This window comes from Hemicordylus capensis, chromosome 7 (assembly GCF_027244095.1).
Source record: "Hemicordylus capensis ecotype Gifberg chromosome 7, rHemCap1.1.pri, whole genome shotgun sequence".
NCBI classification, from domain to species: domain Eukaryota; kingdom Metazoa; phylum Chordata; class Lepidosauria; order Squamata; family Cordylidae; genus Hemicordylus; species Hemicordylus capensis.
This window is the reverse complement of record NC_069663.1, coordinates 14,214,316-14,241,812: the sequence shown is the minus strand read 5'-3', so window position 1 is coordinate 14,241,812 and position 27,497 is coordinate 14,214,316. Positions and strand designations below refer to the sequence as shown.

The 27,497-nt window shown below is 46.0% G+C and overlaps 2 protein-coding genes and 3 non-coding genes across 12 annotated transcripts; 4 read left to right on the top strand and 1 right to left on the bottom strand.

Annotated features, from left to right (window-relative positions):
- LOC128332481 (zinc finger MYM-type protein 1-like) lies at nt 1–24,588 on the top strand. Of its 6 annotated transcripts, XM_053266788.1 has the most exons (9): nt 9,396–11,506; nt 12,977–13,058; nt 15,416–15,572; nt 15,827–18,099; nt 18,204–18,320; nt 20,019–20,100; nt 20,831–20,915; nt 22,369–22,450; nt 23,709–24,588. In XM_053266788.1, exon 4 carries the CDS (start codon nt 15,952–15,954, stop codon nt 18,064–18,066), a length of 2,115 nt encoding a protein of 704 aa, XP_053122763.1. In that variant the 5' UTR covers nt 9,396–11,506; nt 12,977–13,058; nt 15,416–15,572; nt 15,827–15,951; the 3' UTR covers nt 18,067–18,099; nt 18,204–18,320; nt 20,019–20,100; nt 20,831–20,915; nt 22,369–22,450; nt 23,709–24,588. The 6 variants fall into 6 exon arrangements, 5 of the variants coding, with proteins under 5 accessions (XP_053122762.1, XP_053122760.1, XP_053122763.1 ...); XM_053266787.1 differs by lacking the exon at nt 9,396–11,506 and adding an exon at nt 1–1,354 and having other exon boundaries at nt 15,416–18,099; XM_053266785.1 differs by lacking the exon at nt 9,396–11,506 and adding an exon at nt 1,382–2,416 and having other exon boundaries at nt 15,416–18,099.
- On the bottom strand, nt 2,962–9,550 carry LOC128332482 (uncharacterized). 3 transcript variants are annotated; one of them, XM_053266789.1, is made up of 2 exons: nt 9,412–9,550; nt 2,962–5,282 (listed from the first exon to the last, which is right to left on the bottom strand). In XM_053266789.1, exon 2 carries the CDS (start codon nt 5,211–5,213, stop codon nt 4,242–4,244), a length of 972 nt encoding a protein of 323 aa, XP_053122764.1. In that variant the 5' UTR covers nt 5,214–5,282; nt 9,412–9,550; the 3' UTR covers nt 2,962–4,241. The 3 variants fall into 3 exon arrangements, with proteins under 3 accessions (XP_053122764.1, XP_053122766.1, XP_053122765.1); XM_053266791.1 differs by lacking the exon at nt 9,412–9,550 and adding an exon at nt 8,969–9,376; XM_053266790.1 differs by lacking the exon at nt 9,412–9,550 and adding an exon at nt 9,144–9,376.
- On the top strand, nt 18,752–18,894 carry LOC128333426 (small nucleolar RNA SNORA16B/SNORA16A family). Its single transcript, XR_008310941.1, has one exon. It is a non-coding gene; the product is annotated as a small nucleolar RNA SNORA16B/SNORA16A family (small nucleolar RNA).
- Nucleotides 20,217–20,347, top strand: LOC128333427 (small nucleolar RNA SNORA44). The gene has a single exon (XR_008310942.1). It is a non-coding gene; the product is annotated as a small nucleolar RNA SNORA44 (small nucleolar RNA).
- LOC128333428 (small nucleolar RNA SNORA61) lies at nt 20,998–21,131 on the top strand. The gene has a single exon (XR_008310943.1). It is a non-coding gene; the product is annotated as a small nucleolar RNA SNORA61 (small nucleolar RNA).
- Nucleotides 24,589–27,497: the final 2,909 nt, after the last annotated feature.

Below are 27,497 nucleotides of genomic sequence, written 5' to 3'. Positions count from 1 at the left end.
TGGGTGGGGGGAGGGGAATGCCCGACCCTAATGGCCTTTCCCGCCTTTCCCGCCCCGACACAAACTGAACCAAGTTCCCCCTCTTTCAAACTGCAATTCTCAGGCCATGACTGGCCCGCCTGAGACAAAAAGCGACTCCAGGACTTGATGCCCCATAGAAAGGAAACTAGGGTGCCTCGTTCCCTAGCTAGGAGGAGCACCAGGCTTCTGCCCATTCTGACAGAAACTGATCCTGGGGATTATGCTCCCTCCAATATTTCTCCACAATGTCCATTCAGATCTCCAAGCTCCCTAGTTAGGAAACAGACACCAGAGTTGCCAATTCTTTATGACAAGAATTGATCCTGGAGATGTCATTTCCTCCAATATTTCTCCACAGTATCCATTCATTTCTCTCCAAGCCCCCTACCTACAAGGCACACACCAGATTTAGCCACTCTTTCTGACATTAATCATTACTGGAGATGTTATTTCCGCCAATATTTCTCAAAAATATCCATTCAAATCTCCAAGCTCCCTAGTTAGGAAGCACACACCAGAGTTAGCAACTCTTTCTGACAGGAATCGTTCCTGGAGATGTTGTTATTCTTTTATTATTATTATTTGAAATATTTATACCCCGCGGCTACAGTGCAATACTGCTCAGGGTGCCTATTTCCTCCAATATTTCTCCACAGTATCCATTCATTTCTCTCTAAGCTCCCCTGCCTACAAGGCACACGCCAGAGTTAGCCACTCTTTCTCACAAGGAATCGTTCCTGGAGATATTATTTTCTCCAATATTTCTCCACAGTACCAATTCCTAGAGACCCCAGTTTGGAGTGGGCAACCCTACAGCAGCCTGACTGGAAGGATTTGGGGGCAGCTGAGGAGAAAAAGAGCTCCCACAGATACTGGTGGGCTCTTTTGCCCAATCTACCCACTCCACAAGGGAACAGGGGGACCCCTGCATCTGAAGACATTTATTTTGATGTTTCGATAGTATATATTTTCCAAGGGTTGTTTTCACTCGACTGTCTGAGAGAGATGTGTTCTTGACACATTTATCTCAGGCAGTCAAGTGAAGAGATTCCTTGAAAAAGATGTGTCCTCGAAATTGGAATAAATATTGCTTCAGCAACAGCTCTTGTACTGTTTTTGAGGCCATCTCAGCTGATATTGATCCTCCATTCTCCCTCAGAAGAGGATGGCATCCGAGCATCATCATGGGTTGCCACAACCTCCCCGCATATCTGTCACGAAGAGATGCTTGAGCTGCCGTTTCCACTGCTAAGAACTTCTGGAAGTTATCGGTTTATAATAAAAATGTGTTTATATCCCAGTTTTCTACACACAAGAATGCTCTCACAGCAATGTACGAAAAGTATGAGAAAATTGTTCCTTGCCCCAAAAGAGCTTACAGTGGGGCTTGGGGTGGCGGGGAGATGGAGACAGCAGCAATAGCCACTGAAGACATGCTATACTGGGCTGAAAAGGGACAAACACTTCCCCCTGCTTAATATCAGACTAGAGCACCACAACTTTTAAAACATGCCCCTTTGCCTGGTTTGTAGGCAGAACAGTTCCCCTTTTGCTCTCTGGGCTTTTCAAAAGATGTAACCAGACACAACATATGCAGTTTAAAACAAGCAAATGGAGTAGTTCTAAAAGAACATTTATATTATGTTAGATGGCATAAAGAAGTGGCGGGTAAGAACGAGAAAAGTCAGGTTTTTGCCAGGCACCTCTCAAGCCCAGAACGAAATAGAAGCTATATGGATATATTTTATATTGAAGGAAGGAAGAATGCCCAGAAGAATAATGCCAAAGAAATCCAAAACTGGAAATCAAGGAAGAAGAACACCTTCTGACTGCAAAAATGCCTTTGGCTGCCCCAGGATATGTTGCTCTATATTTCACAAAATTGCAGGGATGTGCCCTGTGCATCCCTCAGGACCATCACTGGCACTCAGCGAGGCCTGTGTTTATGAACTTTGCTCTGCAGTGAAAAGAAGGAAAGAAGCAGGGAAAGTGTGTGTGCATTTTGCAGCCACTGTTCAGGTGGATTGTGGCTGCATTTTATGGGGGGCGGGAGAGAAAGCCAGAGGAAGGACACCTTTGGGTTCAAGAATGCCCATCTTTGTCTTTCTTCTTCATCGCGGAGCTGGCCTGAGGCATCAGATGACCATGGCGATTTACTGCGTTTACCTGAATAGAAGGAGACTCTGAATGCAAGAGGATGCCTTAAAAGATAGAGGCTAAATACAAATAGAGGCTAAATACAACTGTAATAAATATACAGGATTATGGATATTATATCTGTATTTACCCAAAAGCAGGAGAAATCTGAATCGAAGATCTCTCTCTCTCTCCCCCCCACCCTCTCACACACACACAACAGGAAAGAACTGGGGAAAGCACCTCACCTTAGATTTGGGTAAATACAATATGAGGCAGCTAATATTGTGTTCTGTGCTGTACAAGTTAAAAGACAAAAGAATGCAATGGGACTCCTACGGCCAGGGCAGTTCTTAGGGCAGGGCAAGCTGGGTGACCACCCCGCCCTTTGAACCCCCATCAAAATTAACTTGAAGGGGCTTCTGCACTGGCTGATTTACCCCTGCCCCTGCACTCTGCCAGGGCTCTCTACAGCCCACCATTCTGTCCCTAGTGTGGTCTGGTCACCACAGGTGGGAGAATACAGGAATTAGAATCCTGCAGTGCTCAAGTGGAATGTACCAGTTCAGGCTGCAGGTGGAAGGCCTTACGTAGGAACATAGGACGCTGCCATATACTGAGTCAGACCCTTGGTCCATCTAGCTCAGTATTGTCTACACAGGCTGGCAGTGGCTTCTCCAAGGTTGCAGGCAGGAATCTCTCTCAGTCCTATCTTGGAGAGTTATCTTTGTATATAATTGTGCTTTGGTAACGTACTGTATGCTTTTGATGTGAACTTTTAGCCAATCAAACAGACTCTGTGGGAATAATTTAGAGGCGTTTATTGCTACTGCAGTTTTAGCAATAGGTAATCAGTAGCCTTATGCTCTCAAACTGATTACAGTTTGGTTACAGGTGCATCTTACATTTATACAAACAATCTGAATGATGCTGACACCCTAGACATAGTATACGTGGCAATAAAATGGTGGACTAAGTATCTAGTATGCATGCGAATGATTCATTGTTCATCTTTCTAGTGATTACTCCTTATTTGATTAAATCCTGTTTTCTTAACTGTCAGCAAAGAACAGTGAGAACCTTGTGAGAACCAAGTTTCTTAGATACAATTTAGTGGAGAGAGATAATGATGTTGATCATGAGAGGCAGTAATGTCCCTGAGCTGTCAATCCAGAATTTTCACTAGAGGCACAAATGACCAGGACCAAACTGCCATACTTTGGACACATTATGCAAAAACCCAGCTCCCTTGAGAAGTCCATAATGCTGGGAAAGGTTGAAGGAAAGGAAAGAAGAGGACGACCAACAGCAAGGTGGATGGACTCGATAATGACAGCAATGAATGTACCACTGAGAGACCTTAAAGGCCAAGTTGAAGACAGATCATCCTGGAGATAATCTATCTATGTGGTCGCTAAGAGTTGGCACCGACTTGACGGCACTCCATCCATCCATCCATCCATCCATCCATCCATCCTACAGACAGACAGACATGCATTTTATTGTGGTTATAGCCATTGGAAAAGCATAACATGTCAGATTCTGTTATCCTTGAAATTGCCCCAAGGTGGGGGTTCTGGGGCTACTGAGTGGGAGGGTGTGCTGAACTCTGTTCCTCATCTGACTCTGTCCCAGAGAGTGAGGGGTCAGACTCAGGGGCCATGGCAGAACCTTCCTTGGCTGTAGAATTCCCAGGCTGAACAGTACCTTGGGAGTGTCAATCAGACTGTCCCTGCTGGCATTCAGACACCAAGACTGCCACATGTGTTATGTGGCAATCAATTTCATGGGATGACCCCTGGTTCTAGTGTCATGTGAGAGGGAGAAGAATTTATCTCTACCACTTTCTCCACACCATGCATGATCTTATAGACCTCTATCATGTCTCCCCGCAGTCATATTTTTTCTAAACTAAATAACCCCAGGTGTTGTAGCCTTGCCTCATAAGGAAGGTGCTCTAGGATCCTGATCATCTTGGTTGCCCTCTTCATCTTTTCCATGGCTCTAATCTCCTCCCCTGCTTAGCCCTGTTCTTGACATATGGGTGACGAATTGCATAATGACATTTAACAACATCAACGGGATCACTGATTAGACTTTGCTTTCCAGACATTTAGTTCTCTTTGCAAACAGTGATTTTCGACGGCAAGGTCCTTCAGGGAAACACTGTCAGGAACCACCAGCAATTTCCCCTTGTCATCCGTGAAGATGTGAATGGAATCCTTTAGTTCGGATTCCAGTTTCCTACGCATGTGTTTTTTTGTAGAATCCTTTAGGGCAGGGACTCCTCTTGACTGCAGAAAGGTTTCCAGCTTTGATGTCAATGTTGTCATCACGACAACGTCTTTGTTGGGGATTATCACCGTTCTGATATACTGGAAGAGCTCTAAAAATGCCTCTCTCTCAGCTTTTCTGTACAGTTCCTCAACATCGTTTTCATCTTCTTGACCGTCCTCATCAATGTTGTCTTGGTTCTTTGTCTTTTCACGTGTGTAACCCTTATAACATGAAGCATGATAATGGGTCCCTGAAGCTACTAGATCTCCACTGGTTACCACGAGCATCTTTTCATCTCCTTTTTTAACAGCACACTCTCGCAGCCGTTGGTCTGTTCGGAGATGTGTTGCCTTGACGAGCTTTTCACGGGTGGATGTCCTCTTCAGGTACTTTGTTTTTCCACAGAAAATACAGGCAGGATCAGATACTCGTGAATCGGACAATAACTGTCTTGGTGGACTCTTTGTGTTACAGCCACTACTCCCGGCTTCGTTACCAACGATTGTATCTGCTTTCCGCTTCAGGGTTTCCAGTTCCCTTTTCAGGGTGAATCGGATTCTGCATTTTCTGTGATAACGAACTCCTGGAATTTCCATTTCTGTGAGTTGCTTGGCAACATCCAGAACTGGAGCATGATTCCTGACTTTGGCAGCTTCTAGTAAAGTAATCCAGGATTCATAGCTTTGGAGCTTGACTAAATGGCCTTTTGTATCATCAGTTGTTGCATGGTGAATAATGCACTCTCCCTGTGGAAACTTCTTTTTCATGAAGCGGTCCATTGTGAAGCAGTTGCTCAATCTAATGGACTTGTCTAGGGTATCATGGTTTCAGTACCACCGCCACTGTACCTGAGACAGACAATAATAGACAATGTTACAAGGAATACATGCTATATATAAAACAAAGTCTATGAAATCCGCTCAATATTTTGGAATAGTATGAGAACATTTAAATTTGTTGGCATAGATTTAAGATTCAGTGCTACAATAAAGAGAACAAGTACAGCTGGCCTTCGTTATCTACGGTTTCAGCAACCACAGTTACATGTATCCACGGGTGGATCTTAGAGACCCAGTTTCATATCCACTGTACTAAAAATAGGTGATTTTTGCCTTTCCTGGCCACTGGAAGTGACTTCCAGTGTCACTTCCAGTGGTATTTCCAGTCCGGAGGCAGTGCAAAGCCATTTTGTGGCTCATGTTTACCAAAAAAACACCTGCAAAAAATTGACTGGTGGGTGGTTTTTTTTGCGGCGCTGGGGGAGCATTGCTGGCGATCTGCAGAGCTAGAAAGTAAGGTACTATGCTGTACTCCTTTTATTTCTGCTTCCCTCCCACATTTTTGGTGATTTTGGCCAAAATATTTGTGCAGGAACCTAACCCCTGGATTCACATAGATTTAAGGTTTTGTTATTCGCAATTTCTACATTCACGATGGTAGGCGAGAACGGAAGCCTTTCAAATAACAAGGGCCACCTGTATTTGAAATTTTTGTCATCTTCAAATATGAATCATCAAGGTAGTACAGGAGTCAGCTGGGGTGGGTGGTACCATGGCGGGGGGACCAATGCTCATGATTTTTGACAAGGTCTACACCACTAGAAATGGAAAACAGGCAACAACATTGCAGTACGTTCAGCTTTCAGTGTATTATCGTGCTGTGATTGTCTTGACCATCAGGCCAACAGCAGCCACATTTGCAATGGTGTTTATAAAGGAGTAGCTCCACAAACTACAATAAAATGTGCACCAATCTTGTTACAGCAGACCTGCTCAACTCCCCCCCCAGTTGTTTTTGGACTACAGCTCCCATAATCCCCAGCCACAGTGGCCAATAGCCAGGGATTGTGGGAGTTGTAGGCCAACATCTGCAGGAGGGCAGGCCTGTGTTAGAGGAATGAAATGAAAACTGGCAGGGATGTTCTCCAAAGATTACTCAATGGGGAGAGGACAACCACTTGTCCACTGTTCGATGGTTTATTTAGCCTTGGTCCATGAGCCAGGCTCACAATTCTCGGCCATAGATACCATCTCAGGAGCCATAGGAACATAGGAAGCAGCCATATACCGAGTCAGACCTTCAGTCCATCTAGTTCAGTTCAGTACACAGACTGCAGCGGCTTCTCCAAGGTCGAAGGCAGGCAGGAGTCTCTCTCAGTCCTATCTTGAAGCCTTCCAGGCTCGGACTGGCCCACAGGGCAACGGCATATTCTCGGTGCATCCCACCTGCAGGGCACCCCTGCGCCCCGCCATACTTGGCAGCAGTGAATACTCCCATCCTTAAGTACCTATTCTGCTCAAAACCCGCACTCTCCCCACATACTTTCCACCGCCCTCTCAGTGCCCCCAGTCTGGCCCTGGAGCCTTCTGCTCTTCCCAGAGGGGCTCCATCCCCTGAGAGGAATATCTTACAGTGCTCACACATCAAGTCTCCCAATCATATGCAGCCAGGGCAGACCCTGCTTAGCTAAGGGGACAACTCATGCTTGCTAACACAAGACCAGCTCTCTATGAGATAAATGCTCATAGTGATTTTTGGCAACATCTACCCCCAGGGATGGAAAATAGGCGGTAGCATTCTTGCGCTTATGTCTTTCTATGTGTTATCATCCCTACTCGCAAACCATTAATGTAAAATTGCAGTCACTTTGAACCAGAGGAAAAGGTTCTACTCTTTCCACAGAGTAATCTTTGAAGGGCATCCCTGCCAGTTTTCATTTCCATTCCTCTGAATAGAATGGATCATCAATCACATTTCATAGCTGCTTTTGTGCTTTAAGGCTTTTAAAACAACACTGTGAAATTGACCGCTGAAGGCTTGATGGTCAGGACAATAAAAGCACCAAAAGCACTGTAATGCCATCACCCATTTCTAGAGGTGGAGACCTTGTCAAAAGTCACAATGAGCATTTGTCCCCTCCCCACCTCCACCGATGGTACTGACCTCCTCAGTGGGCTCATGTACTAGGGTGGTAAACAGTGTTTCCTCTAACAGGGGTTCCCAGATGTTGTTGACTACAACTCCCATGATCCCCAAGCAAGAGTCATTGCAGCTGGGGATCCTGGGAGTTGTAGTCAGCAACATCTGGGAACCCCTGTTAGAGGGAACACTGGTGGTAAACCTGGGCTCTCTAGCAGATATTGGACTCCCATCATCCCCAGCCATTCTAGATTTAAAAATGGCTGGATAAGAACAGCCCTGCTGGATCAGGCCCAAGGCCCATCTAGTCCAGCATCCTGTTTCACACAGTGGCCTACCAGATGCTGCTGGAAGCCACAGGCAGGAGTTGAGAGCGTGCCCTCTCTCCTGCTGTTACTCCCCTGCAACTGGAAAAGACCAGCATGTTGGCCTTCTACTATGAGCTAGAGAGCCCAACTCAGTGTAAGGCTCCTATGTCCCTCTGCTTCATCCACCAGGATTGCCAAAATGCCAGTTTTGCCCTACCCGCCCCCCGCCCCAAATTTTCACAGAATAGCCAACACCACCTTCAGGATGGCTTTCAAGAGCATTCAGAAGGTTGACACCAATTTCTGAAGATCCTGGGCCAATCCTGGAGAATCAGCCACTCCATTCATCAAGCCCAACGCTAGCAATAGCCATTGTGTTGGTGGGGTGGGGGGAGTTTTGCCTGGGCTACTTCTTGGGATGCAAGGATGCAGAAGGAAAGCTCAAGGAGCAACTCCTCACTTGATTTTTATTCTTGGCTGGGAAGAGAAGATATGCATTGTTCTGTCTGGTGGCAGGGGTGGAGAGTTTAGTAAAATGGAACTCCTCACGGGCTTACCCTTAGGGGATCCACAGCCCCTGTCTGAGTGTAAAAGGGCAGGGCAGGAGTGAACATGTGATCCATATATCAGGGGTGGGCAAACTTGGTCCTCCGGCTGTTGTTGAACTACAATTCCCATCATCCCAATTTATTATGGCAGAGTGGTAGTTGCCTGTCCTTGCCATACATGCTACCTCATCCACCCCCACCCCCCACTCCACACTAACTGTCCCATTAATGACAGGAACGTTCACCCCCCACCCCAAGTTTTGAAGGCAAGCTTTTGTCAGCCTTAACTTGGGCTCCCATCCACAGGGGCAGGGAGAACAGCTGGTCTTGTGGTAGCAAGCATGGATTGTCCCCTTTGCTAAGCAGAATACACCCTGGTTTGCATTTGAATGGGAGACTACATGTAAGCACTACAAGATATTCCCCTTAAGGCAGGGATTCTCAACGTGTGGGTCCCCAGATGTAATTGGACTTCAACTCCCATAATTCCCAACCAAAGGCCACTGGGGCTGGGGATTATGGGAGTTGAAGTCCAATAACATCTGGGAACCCACACGTTGAGAAACCCTGCCTTAAGGGATGGGACCACTCTGGGAAGAGCACCTGCATGCAGAAGGTTCCAAGTTCCCTCCCTGGCAGAGCCTCCTGTCTGCAACCTGTCAGAAGCTGCTGCCAGTCTGTGTAGACAATACTGAGCTAGAGGGACCAAGGGTCTGACTCTGCATATGGCAGCTTCCTAGTTCCTGTGTTGCAGCACACCTTAGGTTTGGACCCCTCAGTCTTTGGGCTGCCTGGCCCTCTCCTGCTCTGCAAAGGGCGCGGCCGCTGCGTCTTTCGATGCCCGCTTCCCAAGGCGCAAAACAAAGCCGGCCGGCCGAGTCTCCGGCGCCTGGCCTGGTCGATCCTCCCATCTCGACCCAGCAGCCACACACACCGGGCCTTTCTCTCTGCAGATCCGCTCGCTGCGGTTGCCAAGTTCTCGCTGCGCGTCCAAAGAGACTAGCCTGGAGAGAATCGCCACCGCCGCTCCACCGACTCATCCAGCCCTCTCTCCACTTGGGTAAAATAATTCATCCGTCGTCGGTGCAAAGTCTCGGGCATCCACCAATTCGGATCTCAAGAGCCGATTTGTTCAGAGTCTTAGAGACAAAAGAGAAAGGCGACGGATTGCACAGAGCCCCGACCCATCTAGCGACACTCACCTCTTTTCCGCGGGGCCTCAAAGCAAAGACGGGGAGAAAACCAGACACGCCTACTCCTGCTCCTGCGCTTCTGGCTTTTTATAGCCCCTTCAGCCAGCAGCCCCAGCCTGGCCAGCTTTTGAAAACTCATTGCGGGGGAGAGAAGCTTTGAAAGCTTCTTGGGAAATGTAGTCTTGTAGAGTAGCCTCTTCTAGCTTTGCCATTAGGAAGCGTGCTTTTGTTGCTCTTTGGTGCGGCCGGGGGTGGTGTAGGATTTTGCCGCCGGGGAGAAGAGGGGTATATCAGCCCAAAGAAAAGCCCTGCCTTGCTCTTTTCGCTCCCTTACTTTCCTTGCGCAGCAGGCGTGCTACTCTCTTATTTTATTTATCATATTTATATACCCCCGATCGATAGATAATCCAATTTACACTATAAAATAAAGCCATTAAAATAATTTCACCGAGTAAAACGATTAAGTTGTTTAAAATTAGTTTTCATTAAAAGCTGGAGAAAACAGGTGTGCCTGAAGGATCTCTTATGCCACATCTTCGCATGAATGCACACTCACCTGCCCCAGACTTAATGGGATTTACTTCTGCATAAAGATGCATTCATTGTCTTGCAATGCTCTGAGATGTACTGATGCATTGATTAATCCTCAAAGCCATATACTTGTGCATATTAATAAGACAATAATTTTGAAGGAAACAGCGGCCCTTTTCATTTTTAGATGCATACCTATGTTCTTTGGATTTGAAAGGACTTGCCTTTAAAAACAATTAAACTTCTTTTAATCTTCTGACTGACTAATCAGGAAACTTTAATTGATAAAAAAATATTGAACTGAAGGAAAATGGTGCAACCATCTTTTCAGCCTATAAGCCCACACTTCCAGCATGCGGTTCAAACATAAAATGTTGCTGTATCAATATGGCAACAATACAATATTTTTTATTTATTTATTTATTTAATATACCACCCTTCCAAATATGGCTCATAAGAACAGCCCTGCTGGATCAGGCCCAAGGCCCATCTAGTCCAGCATCCTGTTTCGCACAGTGGCCCACCAGATGCCGCTGGAAGCCACAGGCAGGAGTTGAGGGCATGCCCTCTCTCCTGCTGTTACTCCCCTGCAACTGGTGCTCAGAGGCAACCTGCCTTTGAGGCTGGAGGTGGCCCACAACAGGGGGCAAGCAACTGGCCCTATCCATCCCCAGCACAGCATCCTTTCAGTGGCTGTTGCTGGTGTTGATCTTTTTATTATTATTATTATTTTAGATTGTGAGCCTTTTGGGGACAGGGAGGCATTTTATTTATTTATTTATATCTATGTAAACCGCTTTGGGGGCTTTTGTTGAAAAGTGATATATAAGTATTTGTATTCTATATTTGAATAGTATGCTGGATAGGCTGAACAGATGGTTGCACCAACCCCCTGCCCCATCAAACATCTTTTGATTGATTAAAAAGCTCCCTAGTCAGGCAGCAGATTTAAAAAAGTTTAAGGCAAGAACTTTCAAATCCAAAAAAAATGTTGTAGCAGTACAGACATATGCATCTAAAAACAAAGAAGACCACCTTTTCCGTCACAATTCATGTCTTATTCGGATGCACAGGTATAAGTCTTATTAATGTTATTCTCTTGTTCATATGCACAAGGATATAATTCACCTCTTAAATCTCAGTGCCCCGCAAGGCAATGCTTCTTTACGCAGAAGTAAATCCCATTATGTTCAGTGGGGCTTAAGTTGCAAGTGAGCGTGCATTCAAGCAAAGATGTGGTAAAAGAAGAGACTGAGACATCTGCACACAAGAAAAGTGAGAAACCGAAATGAGCCAAGGAGGACTTTTCATTCAGTGTGTTGATGCTCCTCTCCTCGCGGTAAATGTTCCCCCGCCCCTTCCCTAATAAGCGACACAAAGACAAGCTTCCTAAGGAAAAGTGGGCAGAGGCGACGCAATGAAACTACACTTCCCAGGAGCCTTTTCAGTGCTTTTTTCAAATGAGCCAATCGGAATAAGCTGTTGGTGGCAGATGCTATAAAAGGCCAAGGCGGAGGCGTAGCCTTCCTTTCTATTTTTTGCTTTTTGCCGATGTGGGGCTCCGCGAAAAGAGGTGAGTCGCTTAATGCGTGGCGGGCTCCTTTGCAATCCGTCGCCATCCTCTTTCGTTTTTAGGTCGCTGAATATGTTGGCTGTTGATACAGTAATTGGAGGTGCCCTATTTTCCACCGAGGGATGAATTACGCCCATACGGGGAGCGGGTTGGATCAGTCCGGGGTGCAAGCCTGAGTGGGAGGATTCTCTCAGCCCCCTTTGGGCGAGACCATTGCAGCAGCAGCAGCGAGCGGCTCTGCAGATAAATGCCCAGTTTGGGTGGCTGCGTCTAGATCGGATAGAACAGGCGCCGGGAGGCTCGGGCCGGCCTGGCTTTGTGCGGGGTCTTGCAGCAGGCAAGCAGGCCTTAAAAGGCGCAGGGCCCGAGCTGCATCCTGAGTGTGGGCATACTTGACCCTTTAGCTGTTGTTGGACTACAACTCCCATCACCCTCAGCTATAATTCATTGTGGCTGGAGGAGACAGGAGGTGTAGTTCAGCAACAAATGGACGGGGCCAAGCTTGCCCACCCCTGGACTGAGGGTTCCAAAGGTCCTGCATGTCGTCCACGCCTTGCAGATGGGGGCCGCGTTAAGGCGGACACAATCTTGCATTCAGAAGAACTTGGAGAGGGGCGGACCAAGACATGGGGTGGGGGAAAGGTATGTGTACTAGGGTGGAACTGGTCCCCCTTTAACTTGGAGCAAATAATTCTAATATACTTTGAAATAACGGGCTGTTGCTTGCACATGGGGACTGATGTGGGGGGCAGACAAGTTGACCCCACAAACCTCCCCCTGCCCCACGTGGCTACAGGCCTGGGAGGGGCATTTCTGCTCTTTATGGGACAATCAGTGTTTAAATGGGGACAAACAGTAGCTGTGGGGCAGAGCACATGGGTTGCATGCAGAAGGGCTTGTGACTGCTCAAGTAAATGAATGAACTTTCTGGCTCTCTCAACTTGCACTTTGTCTAATACTTGTTGTTGATCCACGCTGTAGAAAAGGAATTTAGGTGGCTGCAGAGTGGATTTGATTTAAATAAAATCGATTTAAATCTCTAGTCAGTAAGACTAGATTTAAATCGTCGGTTTTTACATAAAGACTCATTCTTGTTGGTATAATCTTAGTATTTACAACCAGATGAAGGTTTCATTTTTAGTCCTCTTCTAGATAGAAAGATTGCCCAAAATAATCTTACAGAAACCTCTGGAAGAGCATGACATTGTGAAAGGATTAATGGGATTCATTTACCCAAAAATGTAAAGATACAGCCTCATGCTACATAATTAAAAACTAATCCTTATTTCATGATGAATAACTTTTGGACTATAATGTATCTTAATTATTTTTTTGATTTTAAAAAACTGATTTTTATCCACCCTGCTCTTCACTATACTTTCGCGAGTATTTGTGGTCCAGGCTGGCTAACTGCAACTCTTTCTTGCACTGTTCATGCTTGACCATGTGCTCCTTCTACTTCTTCTCTAGGATTTAATGCAGGGCCTTGGAGCAGTGGTGACGTGGGCATTCGTCTGGACTTCCTTTTCTTATGCCACAGAGAACGAAGCAGGTATTGCAGCCTTAACTTTGGAGGAAGACAGAGGCATCTGTAGCATAGAGCTGTGAGATCAGAGAAGTTAGGGGGAGCTGGCTGTCTCCTGCTTTTTTTCAGCTGGCCTCGGGAAGCCTCGAAATGCAGTTGCCAGCTGAAACCCTGTGATAGACTACTGCAGAGAAGGAGGCTTGTCAAAAGGCCTTCTTTTGGATGGCGACTATTTGAGCAAAGTAATATTCAAAAGGGTGGGTGTTCGGGGGGGGGGCGGAACTACTACTGCTACTATTTATATACTGCTTCTCAACAAAAGTTTGCAAAGCATAGAAAAATAAATACAATGATGATTCCCTGTCCCAAAAGGCTCACAATATTAAAAAGAAATATAAGATAGACACCAGCAACAGCCACTGGAGGGATGCTGTGCTGGGGTTGGAGAGGGTCTGTTCTCCCCCTGTTGAATATAAGAGAATCACCACTTTGAAAGGTGCCTCTTTGCTCAGTTAGCAGGGGTCTTAAGTGAGCAAAAACTAATTTCAAGGAATCCCTCTGAATTTAAGCTAAATAGCATGAAAAAGCCAATGAAATCAGTGCTGGAATTTAGGCACAAGCTAGTTAAGGAACAGATTAAAGCAGGAACATAGGAAGCTGCCATATACTGAGTCAGACCATTGGTCTATCCAGCTCAGTATTGTCTTCATAGACTGGCAGCAGCTTCTCCAAGGTTGCAGGCAGGAATCTCTCTCAGCCCTATCTTGGAGATGCTGCCAGGGAGGGAACTTGAAACTTTCTGTTCTTTCCAGAGCAGCTCCATCCCCCAAGGGGAAGATCTTACAGTGCTCACACTTCTAGTCTCCCATTCATATGCAACCAGGGCAGACCCTGCTTAGCTAAGGGGACAAGTCATGCTTGCTACTACAAGGCCAGCTCTCCTCTCCAGTAGTGGTTCCCAACCAGGGTTCCTCCAGATGTTGCTGAACTACAACTCCCAGCACCCCAGCTACAATATATTATGGCTGGAGATGCTGGGAATTGTAGTTCAGCATCTGGAGGAACCCTGGTTGGGAACTCCTGGCTTAGAGCCTCACCTTATGAGGCTAATTAAGGTCTTTAATTGTTCAGAATAGAACAAAAATGACAAATACGCAGCACTAGGGGATGAGCGGAGTGGTGGATAGCTATGGGAAATTCCTATGAGGGCTATTCCTGTCTCAATGAAAAATAATACCAAAAATTTACTAAATTTCAAGTTTAACATCATGGATTTTTATTGAGAGTGATTTCTAGTGGAAATAGGCTTATTGCAAGATAATTGTCGTTGTTTGTTTTTCGTTGTGTCTTTGCCAAGTTAAAACCAAGTTTCGTTTCTGTTTTTGTTGTCCTTCCGTTAAAATATAAATATATTTGTAATGCTTTGGGCCTGTTAAGCTTGATGTAGCTTAGGGCCTCGGCGTCTACATTATCTGGCCCTAAATGAAAGCATGCTTGCACCCTTGCAAATAGTTTGTTTCCATGTTATGAAGCCTCAACAGTCTCCGCATTTAAGCCAGAACTTGCCGAATCCCAGGCGCCAGGGAGTCCCAGTGCCTAGAAATGTAACTCTGGTGCCTGGGCTGGGATTTTCAGAGGTAGTTATTTAATAAAATGTATGATCGTCCCAGGCTACCTTCTTTCTGTTGTAAAAACACTACACATAAAGGCAACCAGTTTATTGTCCCTCTGCACCATGTACATCTGGCCCTAAATTTGTGGGGGCAGGCACTTAGATCCAAATAACGTCCTGGCCTGATTTAAGCAAGATGTTTATAGTCTGCCTTGCCATTGCAGCTGGGGCTTCTGGGAGCTGTAGTCAACTACATCTAGGACACTGGTTAGACCACTAAAGTTTTTTCTGGATTGCAACATTTCAGACTGGGAATGGGCTGCATTATCTGAATATTCCCCTCTTTTACAGAAGGGTGTGGAGGGAGTCTGAGACAAGGGAAAGGAAAGCTCCAGAGAAGCTCAGTTATAAGCAGTGTTCCCTGTAACAGGGATTTCCAGATGTTGACTACAACATCTCCCAGAATCCTGAGCCAAAGGCCATTGCTGCTGGAGATTCTGGGAGTCAACATCTGGGAATGACATGGGTGAACTCCCTCTATATGAAAGCTGACTGGCCCTGTCTTTTGTATAAGTGGGAGGAAGAACCCGTTCACTAATCCTCCTCCATTACCGGAGAATGTGCTTTTTCATTAAAAGGCAAAAAGTAAATTTAATAGTAATCTACTAAAGTCCTTTGCGTCTTGAATTTTCTTTTGTGGCAGTGGGAAGGTGCTGTGGTCAGTATGCTGTGAAGATGTCTTCATAGGTCTGGTTCTGTACTTATTTTTCAGGCACAACCTCATTTCTGCCACACCCTCCCTCGACTCCACCGCCCTAGTCCGCAGCAGCTATGTCTGACAGAAGGAAACGTCTTTTTGGTACAGCACACAAACGGAAACGGGATGAAAAGGAGGCTGCTCTGTCCAGACAGAAAGGAGCCATTCTGAGGTGTGTGAAAATAGAGTCCGGAGATGCTCCAGGGGCATCACTGGCAGAGTGCAGTGAGCTTGCGAGTTGTGGCTTTGAGAAGGCCACTGTGCTTTCAGCCAGTCCAACTGCAGGTGGACAGGCAGCTGCTGCCTCCACATCTGCATCTCCAAGGGATGCAGCTGTGCGTATTCCTGAAGAAGTGAACAGATCGGATGTGAGTGCAGTTGTGCAGCCGGTCACAATGGCCCCTGAGTTCAGCCCTTCATTTCTAGAAGATCCAGGGCTGTGGACGGAGGTGAGCAGCGACCTGAGAGACTACCTCGTCCTGCATGGTCCACAGCAAGTGAAAGCGTTCAAGTTCCCCAAAGACCCCGTCAGCCGGAGAAGCTTCCACCACATGCATTATTGGCGTGAATTACCCAATGGGGAGAAAGTGGAGCGATCGTGGCTCATGTACTCCAAGAGCCAGAACGTTGTGTACTGTTTTTGCTGCAAACTCTTCCAGCCTGACAGTACTTCATCCACCTTAGCTAGCGGGACCAAGGACTGGAAAAACCTGGCGAGGAATTTGGCGAGCCATGAGCGAGCATCCTATCACCGTGAAGCGTTCTGCAGCTGGAAGAATCTGGAGGTGAAGCTAAGGTTAAAAGCAGCCACGGACGATGATAACCAAGCAAAGTCTACCTCGGAAATTCATCACTGGCAAAATGCTTTGAAAAGACTTGTTGCCATTGTCAAAGTACTTGCTGGTCAGAACCTAGCACTGCACGGGATTTCGGAGCAGCTGTACGTACCGAACAATGGCCACTTCCTTAAGTTGGTGGAAATGATAGGGGAGTTTGATTCGGAACTGGAGGCGCACCTAAGAAGAATACACACCCAAGAAGTTCGTAATCCTTTCCTGGGGAAAACCATTCAAAATGAGATTGTCCAGCTCCTGGCAACACAAATCAAGCAGAAGATTTTGGCACTCCTGAAGTCGGCAAAGTATTACTCCATCATTCTGGACTGTACCCCGGACGGCAGCCATGCTGAACAGATGACATTAATGGTGCGTTTTGTTACTTCAGCCGCATCTAGCGTAAGTGGGCCTGCCGCGGTGGATGTCAGGGAGCATTTCCTAGGGTTCATTGACATAGATACGGCAGGGCCCGGGATGACGAATGTGCTTCTGCAGAAGCTGGAAGAAATGGGAATTGACCTTGTGGAAATGAGAGGGCAAGGCTATGACCATGGAGCCAACGTGAAGGCGAAGAACAGTGGCGTGCAGGCACGGCTGCGGGAGTTAAACCCCCGTGCTTTTTTCCTCCCTTGCCATTCCCACTCCTTGAGCTTGGTCGTCAGTGATGCTGCCTCTGCTTGCGTTGAAGCTTCAGAATGTTTTAATGTAATTCAGAGCATCTTTGTGTTTTTCTCTGCATCCGCATGTCGGTGGCAGATTCTGGAGCAACACTTGGGAACCTTCCCTCTTGCCATGAAGACCCCGAGTGTGGAGCGATGGGAAAGTTGCATGGAGGCGGTCAAGGCCATCCGGAACCAACTTGGGGAAGTGGACGATGCCATTGTTGCTGTGATGGAGGACGGTGCTTTGACGGGAGCGGCATATAGCAAAACGAAGGCGGAAGGGAAGGGAATTGCCAGCAAAATGGGCAACTTCCAGTTCCTGTGTGGTCTGGTGGTGTGGCATGATATACTGTCTGAAATCAGTGTTGCAAGCAAGAGTCTCCAAGGGGTTGATCATCATCTTTCCATGACAATACAGCAGCTTGAGAAAACAAAGTCATTCCTCCAATGTTACCGGTCAGACGAAGGCTTTGAAAGTGTCTTGCAAAATGCCCGGGAGTTGGCAGAGGAACTTGATGTCGATGCTGCTTTCCCACCTGTATGGGAAGTTGGGTCTCGTCACAGGAGGAGATATTTTGACTATGAGGCACAAGGTGGTCCCATCACCGACCCCGAACAATATTTCAAAGTTGAGTTTTTCCACCAAGTTTTAGACGGCACAATCCAGTTGGTTGAAGAGCATCTTCAGCAGCTCAAAGAACACCACCGGATATTTGGAGTGCTCTACAATCTTCCGAAACTTGAGGAAACCCCACTTGACGTCCTGTGCCAGCATTGTGTGGAACTAGAGAAAGCATTGTCGCACGGTGACTCACATGACATCGACGCCGCTGATTTGTATGGGGAGCTGAGATTACTGCCTGCGTCCCGTTGTGTATCTGCAGACTCTGCTCCAAAGGATGTCCTGAAGTGCATCTGTGCAAACAAACTGGTTTCCAGCTTTCCAAACCTGTGTGTTGCCTTGCGCATACTTCTAACACTCCCTGTAATGGCTGCTGATGGAGAGTGCAGTTTCTCAAAACTACATCTCGTAAAGGCACACCTGCACTCTGAAGTGGCCCGGGATCGGCTACCAGGCTTGGCAACCGTATCCATAGAACATGAAGTGGCCCAGACTCTAGACCTCAAGCAAGTTGTCCGTGTCTTGGCAGCCAAGTTCCCGAGTTAGATGAAGGCTTGGGCAGTTGTCCATCCTCCCCAGGTGAGTGAGTAATCTATAGGTGTCCACCATGGAAATGGTGGCCCCTTCAGCATCCCTACGGAATCCTTTTAACTCCATTTCTTTCCTTGTGCCTTCTTCTTTAGTCTCCAGCTTACTGTAGGCAGACTGGAAGGGGTTGAGTTTGCTATTTTGGAAGCTTCTGGATTAGAGGAAGACTTTGAAAACAGAAGATGACCTGCTGGGCCATTGCCTCTCTCCTGGTGAGTGTATCTTTTAGAAGTACCTGGGGGTGGCATTTGTGATGGGGTGGCCTCTTTGGCATACTTGCAGCATTTTGAACCCTCTTGTTCATTACTTTTTAATTTTTAAAATATTATTCTTAATAATAATAATAAACTTTGCTAGCCACTGCATAACAAATTATTCTCTGGCAGCTCACAACAACACAACAGTAAAAACGTAATCTGTTCTGCTAATGCAGAACAAATTACAACAAAAACTAGAAAAGGCAAAATGCAGTACAAAACATCTTAGAACTTTTTAAAAATCAATTTGAAAAAGCCTGAGTGAGCAGAAAGATTTATTATTTATTTTCATACTGCTTTTAACCAAAATGAGTTCACAAAACCATTTACAGAAGCTGCTGTCCACTCCCTGAGGCCATATATTTGCTTTGGATATCTTTCCTGCCCCATGGCCCTATCGAAGCTGCATCTGTCTCCCCTGTGGCAGATGTGGTCAAAAAGGTGCCAAAAGTAACTTTTTTTCCTTGACGGTCGCTGTTCAGTCTGTCTCCTTGTAACTGTCCAGCAACATTTTTTGGAAAATACATGGTTTTTCTTGAGGTATATTGTGTTGTACAAACCCTAGCTTAATTTCCACATATGAAACAATGTGGAGGGATTGCTTTTTCGTAACTTGAGGTTTTAGCCTCAAGCTTTCATGTGGCAGAGAAAAGCAGAATCCATTTGGACAAGAATGGTTATTACTACTCCATCGATAAGGTTGCCAGCTCTTGAGGACCAGCTTTCTTGGAGGTCCAGAGGACCTCCAAGAAATAGGCATCAAATTCCAGGTGGATATTAAAAGCAATCCTGGCAGTTTTATTGGTCTGCTTGATTTCGGTACCGCTCTTCCAAAAGTGGCCCAGGGTGGTTTACAATAAAACCAGAAATACATAACAGTTAAAATCAGGAATCAATTAAGATTACAATTAAAACTATATGTAGTTAAAAGCCAGGCTAAAAAGATGGGTCTTATTGGCTTGATATTGGGTGGCGGCGAAATCCTCAGGAATAGTTTTGGAACAGAGTTGTCGGTTCTCTCCATCTGGGTGCCTGGTGCTTTCCAAAGAGTGAAAAGAGAAGTCCCTGGCAAGAAAGACAATGGAGGAAGGAAAAGTGAAAGTGGGGAAGATGATGCCATGATTTCATGTGCAGTGACTTAGTTGCAGTGGGAACAAGGGAGATTTGACCAAAAGACTGCATGGAGCATAGGAAGCTGCCTGCTGCAGAGTCAGGCCTTTGGCCCATCTAGCTCAGGATTGTCTACACTGACTGGCAGCGGCTTCTCCAAGGTTTCAGGCAGGAGTCTGCCAGCCCTACCTGAAGATGCTGGCAGGGACTGAACCTGGGACATTCTGCATGCAAAGCAGAACCTGTGCCACTGAGCTACAACCCCATCCCTATAGATGGGGAATAGAAGAGGCAGAGGCTTTACAGCAGGCCTTCTCAACTTTGCCCCCCTCCCCCCAGCTGTTTTTGGACTGCAGCTCCCAGGATCCTTCGCCACAGTGGCCAAGAGCCAGGGATGATGGGGGTTGTAGGCCAACTTCTGCAGGAGGGCTGAGGTTGAGCAGCCCTGCTCTAGTCTCCATTCAAAAATTGAATCTGCCTGGTTTACAGAGACCTGGAGACTACGGTCATGTAATAGCAATGCTTTCCATCTCTCTCCCCCAGTCCTCTTCCAGGGAACAAAAAGATGAGGTGTCCATGAGTCAAAGGTGGTTTGCCTCTGCACAGAGGCCTGTTCAGAGTTCAGGTAAGAGACTTTTCTCCATCCACCATGGATAATTCTTCCAGCTCATCTCTAAGCAGCTTGAAGATGTTTTGTGATCTTTTCCGAACTGAATTCTCACTCCTTTTGGGCAAGTGGGGCTGCATGTTGACCAAGAGCTATGGCTTGGCAAATAGCCACAGGGTCTCCAACAACATGCAAGAACAAGAGGGAGGGACTTTGACTCCTCAGGCTTGGTTAGCTGTGGATGTCACTCGACTCTCCGACACAGCAGCGTTCTGGGGAGGATGGGCATGTCTGTAGATCGGTGGTTCCCAACCAGGGTTCCGCCAGATGTTGCTGAACTACAACTCCCAGCATCCCCAACCACAATAAATTGTAGCTGGGAGTTGTAGTTCAGCAACTTCTGGAGGAACCCTGGTTGGGAACCTGCTGTAGGTGTTTGATGACCTAAATTCTTTACCTATCTGTCTGTTCCTGTAGAGGGTGATCTCAGGGGAGCAGCAGGGTTAGAGCTGCCTCCTAGAACAATTTTATCTGTACAGTACACCTCGATGTCCAAAGTGCTTTTTATCTCTGGAAACCGGAGGACTTGAAACTTAGCTTCTGAAACTTCTGTCTTAATGTCTGCAATTTCAATGTAGCAAGCAGGTATTCTAATAACTTGCTTAGTATTCTTAAGTAGCCTCAATGGCTTTGATCTACACAGCCACATTTATTTTACTTGTTTGATCATTTTATTTAACAAATTTAGGTATTCTCTGGAATCATCCCTTGCCTGGAACAGATGCTGCTCTCCTGTTAAGGCAAATAAGACTCAGAACAGTTAAGACTACAAGGTACTGTTTAGATGTCACCATCCACCTGTGCACCATTGAAAGATGAAGATGCATGGAATTTGAGTGAACCTGTGGCTGCTGTCACCTCCCTTTCCCTTTCCCATCAGATCTGAATACCGGTCTCATGGTCAAAAAGGAGGAAAAGTAAAATGGAAGCTGGTCTTGCCCTCTCTGCTGGGACAGTCCTGCAGTGAATGAGGCTGGCTTCAGACAGTTAGTTTGGACCATGCTGAATCAGTCTCTTGGCTTTGGTCTCACCAAATGAGAAATGGAGTAGGTGATGGGTTCCTTTCATTCTCTCACCATGGAGGAGAGTATCCTTGGTTGGGGTTCCCTGGCTTTAGCGCGAATTACGAAACCGTGGGCTTTGGCAATGGGGAAAGGGAGGCTAGGTTCCCGAAGATCACAGAAATTGAGGGAGTGAAAATGGCCCTAGAAATGGGGGAAAGTTGCCTACCATGCTTGGTGGGTCTCCTATGCTCCAGCAGTGCCCCCCCAAGTGTCTCCATTTTTTCAGTGGGAAATTGCAGGTGTGAGTGCTCTGGTGCTCAAAATGGTAGGTGGCCTGGAAATAACATCGGAGGTCATTTCTGGCCACCCCCAATCTGCAGGTATGCGGATTAACACCCCCCTGTCCCCCCCTTCTGTATGCTGAGGTTGGGTGCCAATCACCCAGCCACGGATATGTGAAACCGTGGGTGCCGGATCCATGAGTAACGGGGTGCCCCTGTAATCCAAGACTTCTAAACTGCAGTTCACTTGCTGCACTGGTCCTCTGTAGTTGCCACTAACAGAGCTTTTTGCAGCCCTGCAAAAGAGCCAAGCCTCCTTCCAGGGCTGCCTTGCAGGGTGATGCCTCTTTGGCTTAAAAGGGCAATTTCAAAGATACTTGAATTTCCCTCTGATGTTTTCATGGCCTTTGCCCAGCTATGAGTACACTTTGGCTGTGTCTGGAGGCCCAGAACTGCATGGCACCGCCAGAGGAATGCGACACTAGTGGCTGTGGCTCACCCATTAGGTGTAGACAAGGCCTCCTAATGGATGGATGCATCTCACAAGCCTAACTTTAGCATACACATTCCCTGTGCTTACTCTCACACATCATTAGAAGATAATGCCTCTTCTAATATGCAATTTGTTATCTGCAGTTTTTGTATTTAAAAAAAAATTAAAATCTGCCTTGACAGATCAGGGTTATTTCTTTAAAATGTTGGTTGATCTAACCAATGGAACATAGGAAGCTGCCATATACTGAGTCAGACCATTGGTCTATCTAGCTCAGTATTGTCTGCACAGACTGGCAGTGGCTTCTCCATAGCTTAGAGGACAAGTCATGCTTGCTACCACAAGACCAGTTCTACTCTCTTGGATTGACTAAACATTGCAGCCCTCACTTAAACCTTTCTCAATCTTAAGGTCTGTTCCCTTTTCTTTTCTTTTCTTTTTTTTGTAGGAGTTGCTTAACAGGTGGTGAGGATGCAGTGAGCTTCTCTTCCTAAGAAAAAGGTTCCCTAAGTGGAATAAACACTTTGGAGGTGGGTCTTGTCTGCTGTCTTATTAATATGATGGATATTTATATACTCTCAACAAAAGTTCCCAAAGTGGTTTAGAGAGATACAAATAAATAAATAAGATGGCTTTTTGGATAGGTCAGGCAAAGTAGCCAGTGACTGCTGTGTAACTACTTTGCTGATGCCAAAAAGCAGGCGCTTGCTTGCACAACTGGAGCACAGCACTGCCTCTGCCTGGTCTGTGATGACTCTCATGTTTCTAATGACGGCTGGATGAATCCTGTGGATATGGGGCTGAGACTAGGCAAATATTGGTGGAATGTGTTTCCAAAGAGCAAAGTCCCTTTTGGGAAGCTTGCTTCCTAATCAGTACATGTGGCATGTCCAAATACAGCCCTCCACACGCAGATGGTTTTTAATGCAGGGCAACAAAAATTGTCATCTGTCAATTGGCTTGTGTGTTTTAAGACTTAATCTTGAGTTAAGGCATTGCCTGTAAAATGGGAGGAATAGTCTTTGTATATTACTGTATTTACCTGAATCCAAGGCTAGGCTTTCCCCCAAGTCCTCTGATGTTAGAAATTGGGGGATTATTTTACATTCAGAGTCCTGTTCCTTTAGGATAAATAGGTATAAGCTGTATTTAACTTCTATTTTTAAGGGGGTCGTCTTAAATTCAGTCATCTTCTATTCGGGTAAATACAGTACACTTTTGTTCCACCCTTCTTCCAAAAAGCTAAGGGTGCCATACATGTCCCCATGCAATTTTATCCTTGTAACAATCCTGCAAGGTAGTCTAGTTTGAGAGAGTGGCCTGCAGTCACCCAGTGGTTTCATGGCTAAGTGGGAATTGGAACCTACTGTCCCAAGTTCTAGTCTAACACTGTAGCCCAGGGGTAGGCAACCTTGGCTTTCCAGCTGTTGTTGAACTACAACTCCCATAATCCTGTGTGTGTTTTGGCTGGGGATGGTGGGAGTTGGAGTTCAACAGAACTGGAGGGCCAAGTTTGCCTACCCCTGCTCGAAGTGCTACAACAGTGGGGCATCGAGTAACCACTGCCAACCCACACACAAGTTGGGTAAGATGGCGGCCTGGGAACGTTCACATTTGAATGATTCTCACTTCGGTAAATATTGCAGAATGAGAATATGCTCATTTCCATAACCTTTATAGACTGCCTTATCTGCATGCTGTATACTGTATTCCATTCTTTAGGGGTACCTATAACAGCAAGCTCTTTAAAAAATAAATAAATTCCAAAGTATTCAGTATTCCTTTTAGGTCTTGGAAGATTCCTTGTCAAGAGCTCTGAAGAAACAGAAGAACAAAGAAGTTTCAAGATTCCCCGGCATGACTGCCATTTCGGTGCTTTGGGCATTGAGTTGGTGGCTTAAAGGTTTAAAGGATTGTTTGGTTTTTAAACTAGCTAATTTGTAGCCAGACAATCAAACTTTCCTCTCGGCAACCCTTAAGTGATGGCGCCTGACACAATAGGGGCATGACGCTGCTGTGCTGTTGTGGACTTTGAAAGGAGCAGCAGGACTGCAAAAGGGTGGCGGGTGGTGTGTGGAACCCAGTGGGGGAAGTTGTGAAATTGCTGGTTGGGCAGCTGCCTCTTCTAAGCAAAGCTGATTTTAAAAAAATAAATCTGGATTTTATCCAGCATCTTGGCAGAAGAAAAGCCATATTTTAAAATTGGTTGTGAAGCAGACCATATACAATAAAGCTTTTATTTGCTATCCACCCCATAACAAATTTTGTTCCGGGTGACTTACAACATTACAAAACTTTCAATAGACAAGATACCAGGTAACCTGGTATCAAAGATGGCGGCATATTTAACTAAATAACATACCTACATCCATTTTTACTTTGCCCACCTCTGCTCTTGTGGACCCCCCAGCTGTTGAACTACAACTCCCATCATCCCCACCAGCAGCTGGATGGCCAAGTTTGCACACCTCTGCCTAAGAGTATGCTGAGAATATCTTGGCTTGAGTCGTATCGACACTTTCAGTCACCTATGTTGAAGGATATCTTATTTTCTTATGTATATATGCTATTTATTATTTGCATCATGATGTGAAGATTTTTATTCTGTATGTGTTTTAACTTTTTGGTTACTGGTCATTGACCGTAATAAAGATTAACTGGAGTGGAATAGGCCAGTTGCTTTGGCCCTGCAAAATATAAAGAGAATTTCCACTCTGAAAAGTGCCTCTGCTCAGGTAGGGGTTTCAGAAGATGATACTTGGGTCTCTGGTGGAAGGTATGGATTTTATTGGTGGTGAGAGTCTCACTTTTCCTAATACCAAGCGAGGCAGTTCTAGTACTGGGAAGATCAAAAGTGCCACTTTGTCATAAGGGAGTTGGATCTTGTTCAACAATAGTGCATTAGACTCCTTTTAAGCAGCGCAACTAGCATGCTCAGGAGACTGGTACCTTCTCTGAAATGAAAGGCTAAAGCATTATGGTGCTTGGGGAATACGGTAAAAGGAAAGTGTGCCGTTGGTGTCAACTCCTAGCGACCACAGAGACTACTAGTGTGTCGAGACTATATAGGGCTTCATGCAAGAGTCCAGTTTGGCTATAATAGGGGAAGCAGGAAATGGCCAGCTTCATTTGATCCAACAGGGCTTATGGACAATGGCTAGGTTTGACTTCTCCAACTGGTGTCCTGCTTCCTGAAAGGAAGAAAACGATCTGACATCTTGTTTCCAAGAGAACAGCCACTTGAAACATAGATAATACTCCCTTCTAAATCTGACATATATACCAAATTCACAGCACATGGGAAGGAGTCCTAAGCGAGAGTAACCCCCTTAGAGGAAGCAGAAAGTATGCCCCATTGGTTTTACTTGTGATTGCTTGTTTTTAAAAACATGACTTCTAACTCACCCTTTACAGAATGAAAAGAGCGTCTTCATGCTTTTGGTTTCTCTCTCTCCAAGCGTCTTAAGGTGTGAGGTTACAGAAAGATGGGGTTGCTGTTGCCTCAGTTGTTGGGCAGCTGCATGGTCTGAAATTAGCCTTTTAGAACAAATGATTTGCTGTTGGCAAGATTTCTTGTATCTGTAATTGTTCACACAATCCACATTTTAAAAAGAAACATGTTCTAGAACTAATCTGCCTCAAAAGTTTATGCGTCCCTGAATTTGGGTGGATGTTCAACACAAAACTACACTGTTAAGGTGTCACTGTGCAAGGCATGCTGGGACTTCTGGGAGCTGTGTGCCCCTAGGTCCCCACAACCCCCGCCAGCTCCGTGATGGAGCCGGCAGTCGTGTGGGTGGCCAGTTTGGCCACCCAGGACTGTCGAGATGATGATGATTTTATTAATCTGATTTCTATACCGCCCTTTCAAAAATGGCTCAGCGGTTTACACAAAGAAATAATAAATAAATAAGATGGATCTCTTTCCCCAAATGGTTCACAATCTAAAATGAAACATAAGATAGACACCAGCAACAGTCACTGGTGGTACTTTGCTGGGGGTGGATAGGGCCAGTTGCTCTCCCCCTGCTAAATAAAGAGAATCACTGCATTAAAAAGTGCCTCTTTGCCAAATTAGCAGGGCTAAGCCTGCTCTCCCTGCAAACCCTCTTAAGGTGGGTCTCACTGGTCGTGAGACTCACCTCAAGGTCTCCAGCAATCTCTAGTCAACCTCACCTAGAGCATTTCCTTCAGAAAGCCAAAATAACAGAATCATAGCATTGGAAGGGACTTTGGAGGTCTTTTTGATCAGTTTTTTTTTTGTGTGTGTGCACTGCAAAAGCTGAGGGGGGAAAATTAAATTCACCACTTTTGGAGGAGATTTGTTCCATGATGCACCAGGAGGGACTTGTCCTTCCTGGTGCCTAGGAGGGTAGTGTTTGGCAGGTAGGTATCCTTTCTTCTGGTGTTGTGACAGGAAAAGTGATGCTTACTGAACCTCTTCCTTGCTATGCAGCTGTTGAAGAGAAGAGGCCTCCTTTTGTGAAGAGTTGGCAGCTTTATAAACACAGGCCTTTGTAACTCCAAAACGGGAAGATTAAACTCCCTGCTTTTGCAAGCCAGTTCTGTCCCTCCTGCTTAAGAGGGGTGGGACAGAAGAACAGCCCTGATGGATCAGACCCAAGGCCCTTCTAGTCCAGCATCTTGTTTCCCACGGTGGCCCACCAGATTGCCTCTGGGAACCCCACAGGCAAGGGGGCACCCTCTCTCCTGCTGTTGCTCCCCTGCAACTGGTATTTAGTGGCATCTTGCCTCTGAGGCTGGAGGTGGCCTATAGCCACCAGACTTAGTAGCCATTGATAGACCTATTCTCCATGAATTTGTCTTGGCCCCTCTTAAAGCCATCCAGGCTGGTGGTTGTCACCACATTCTGTGGCAGACAATTCCACAAGGTAATTATGTTTTGTGTGAAAAAGTGCTTCCTTTGGCCATCCCTACATTTCCTAGCAATCCTCTCCAAGAGCTGAGAATTTAAACTCCCTGCTTTTGCAGTCAAGCCATCCCATAATGCACTGGTAGGGCGCTGTTCTTCCTGGTGCACAGCAAACAAATATCACACTCTTGTGTGGTGGTGGTGGGAGGGGAAGGGTGTGTGTGTGTGTGTGTGTCTTTCTGTCTGTCTGTCTGTCTGTACAGGGACAAGGAGGGGCAATGAGCTTCAATAATTTTTTTTATTTTTAAAAGTGCACCTCACGCAACAACAACAAAGTTGGAAAACCCTGTTTTAACCCAACCCCACTACTCTTCTGCATTCCTCCACAATGTCCATAGATTTCCTACAGCATTTGCACAGAGCTCTACATTCCTAAAAGAGCCTTTTGGGGCCTCAGGTCACCATCCTTGTTGGAAAGGATCTGGGTGACTATCACTTCAAACCTCCATCCTTATCTATGAGCAAGGAGCCCATATCTGCTTCAGACTATAGTCGAGATAAGCGTGTTGTTCACATAAACCAAAAGACCCTGTTATCTTCTTGACCTAAGCCAATGGGTGAATAGTGCCTTCTCACAACATGGGGATACTCTTAATATGTACTGCACGCCAGGCTGGCTTTGAGAACCCTCTCTGTGAGCTGTG

What these genes read in the sequence shown, in the direction of transcription:
- LOC128332482 (XM_053266789.1), bottom strand. Translation starts at nt 5,213, where the DNA reads ATGGACCGCTTCATGAAAAAGAAGTTTCCACAGGGAGAGTGCATTATT.
- LOC128332481 (XM_053266787.1), top strand. Translation starts at nt 15,475, where the DNA reads ATGTCTGACAGAAGGAAACGTCTTTTTGGTACAGCACACAAACGGAAA.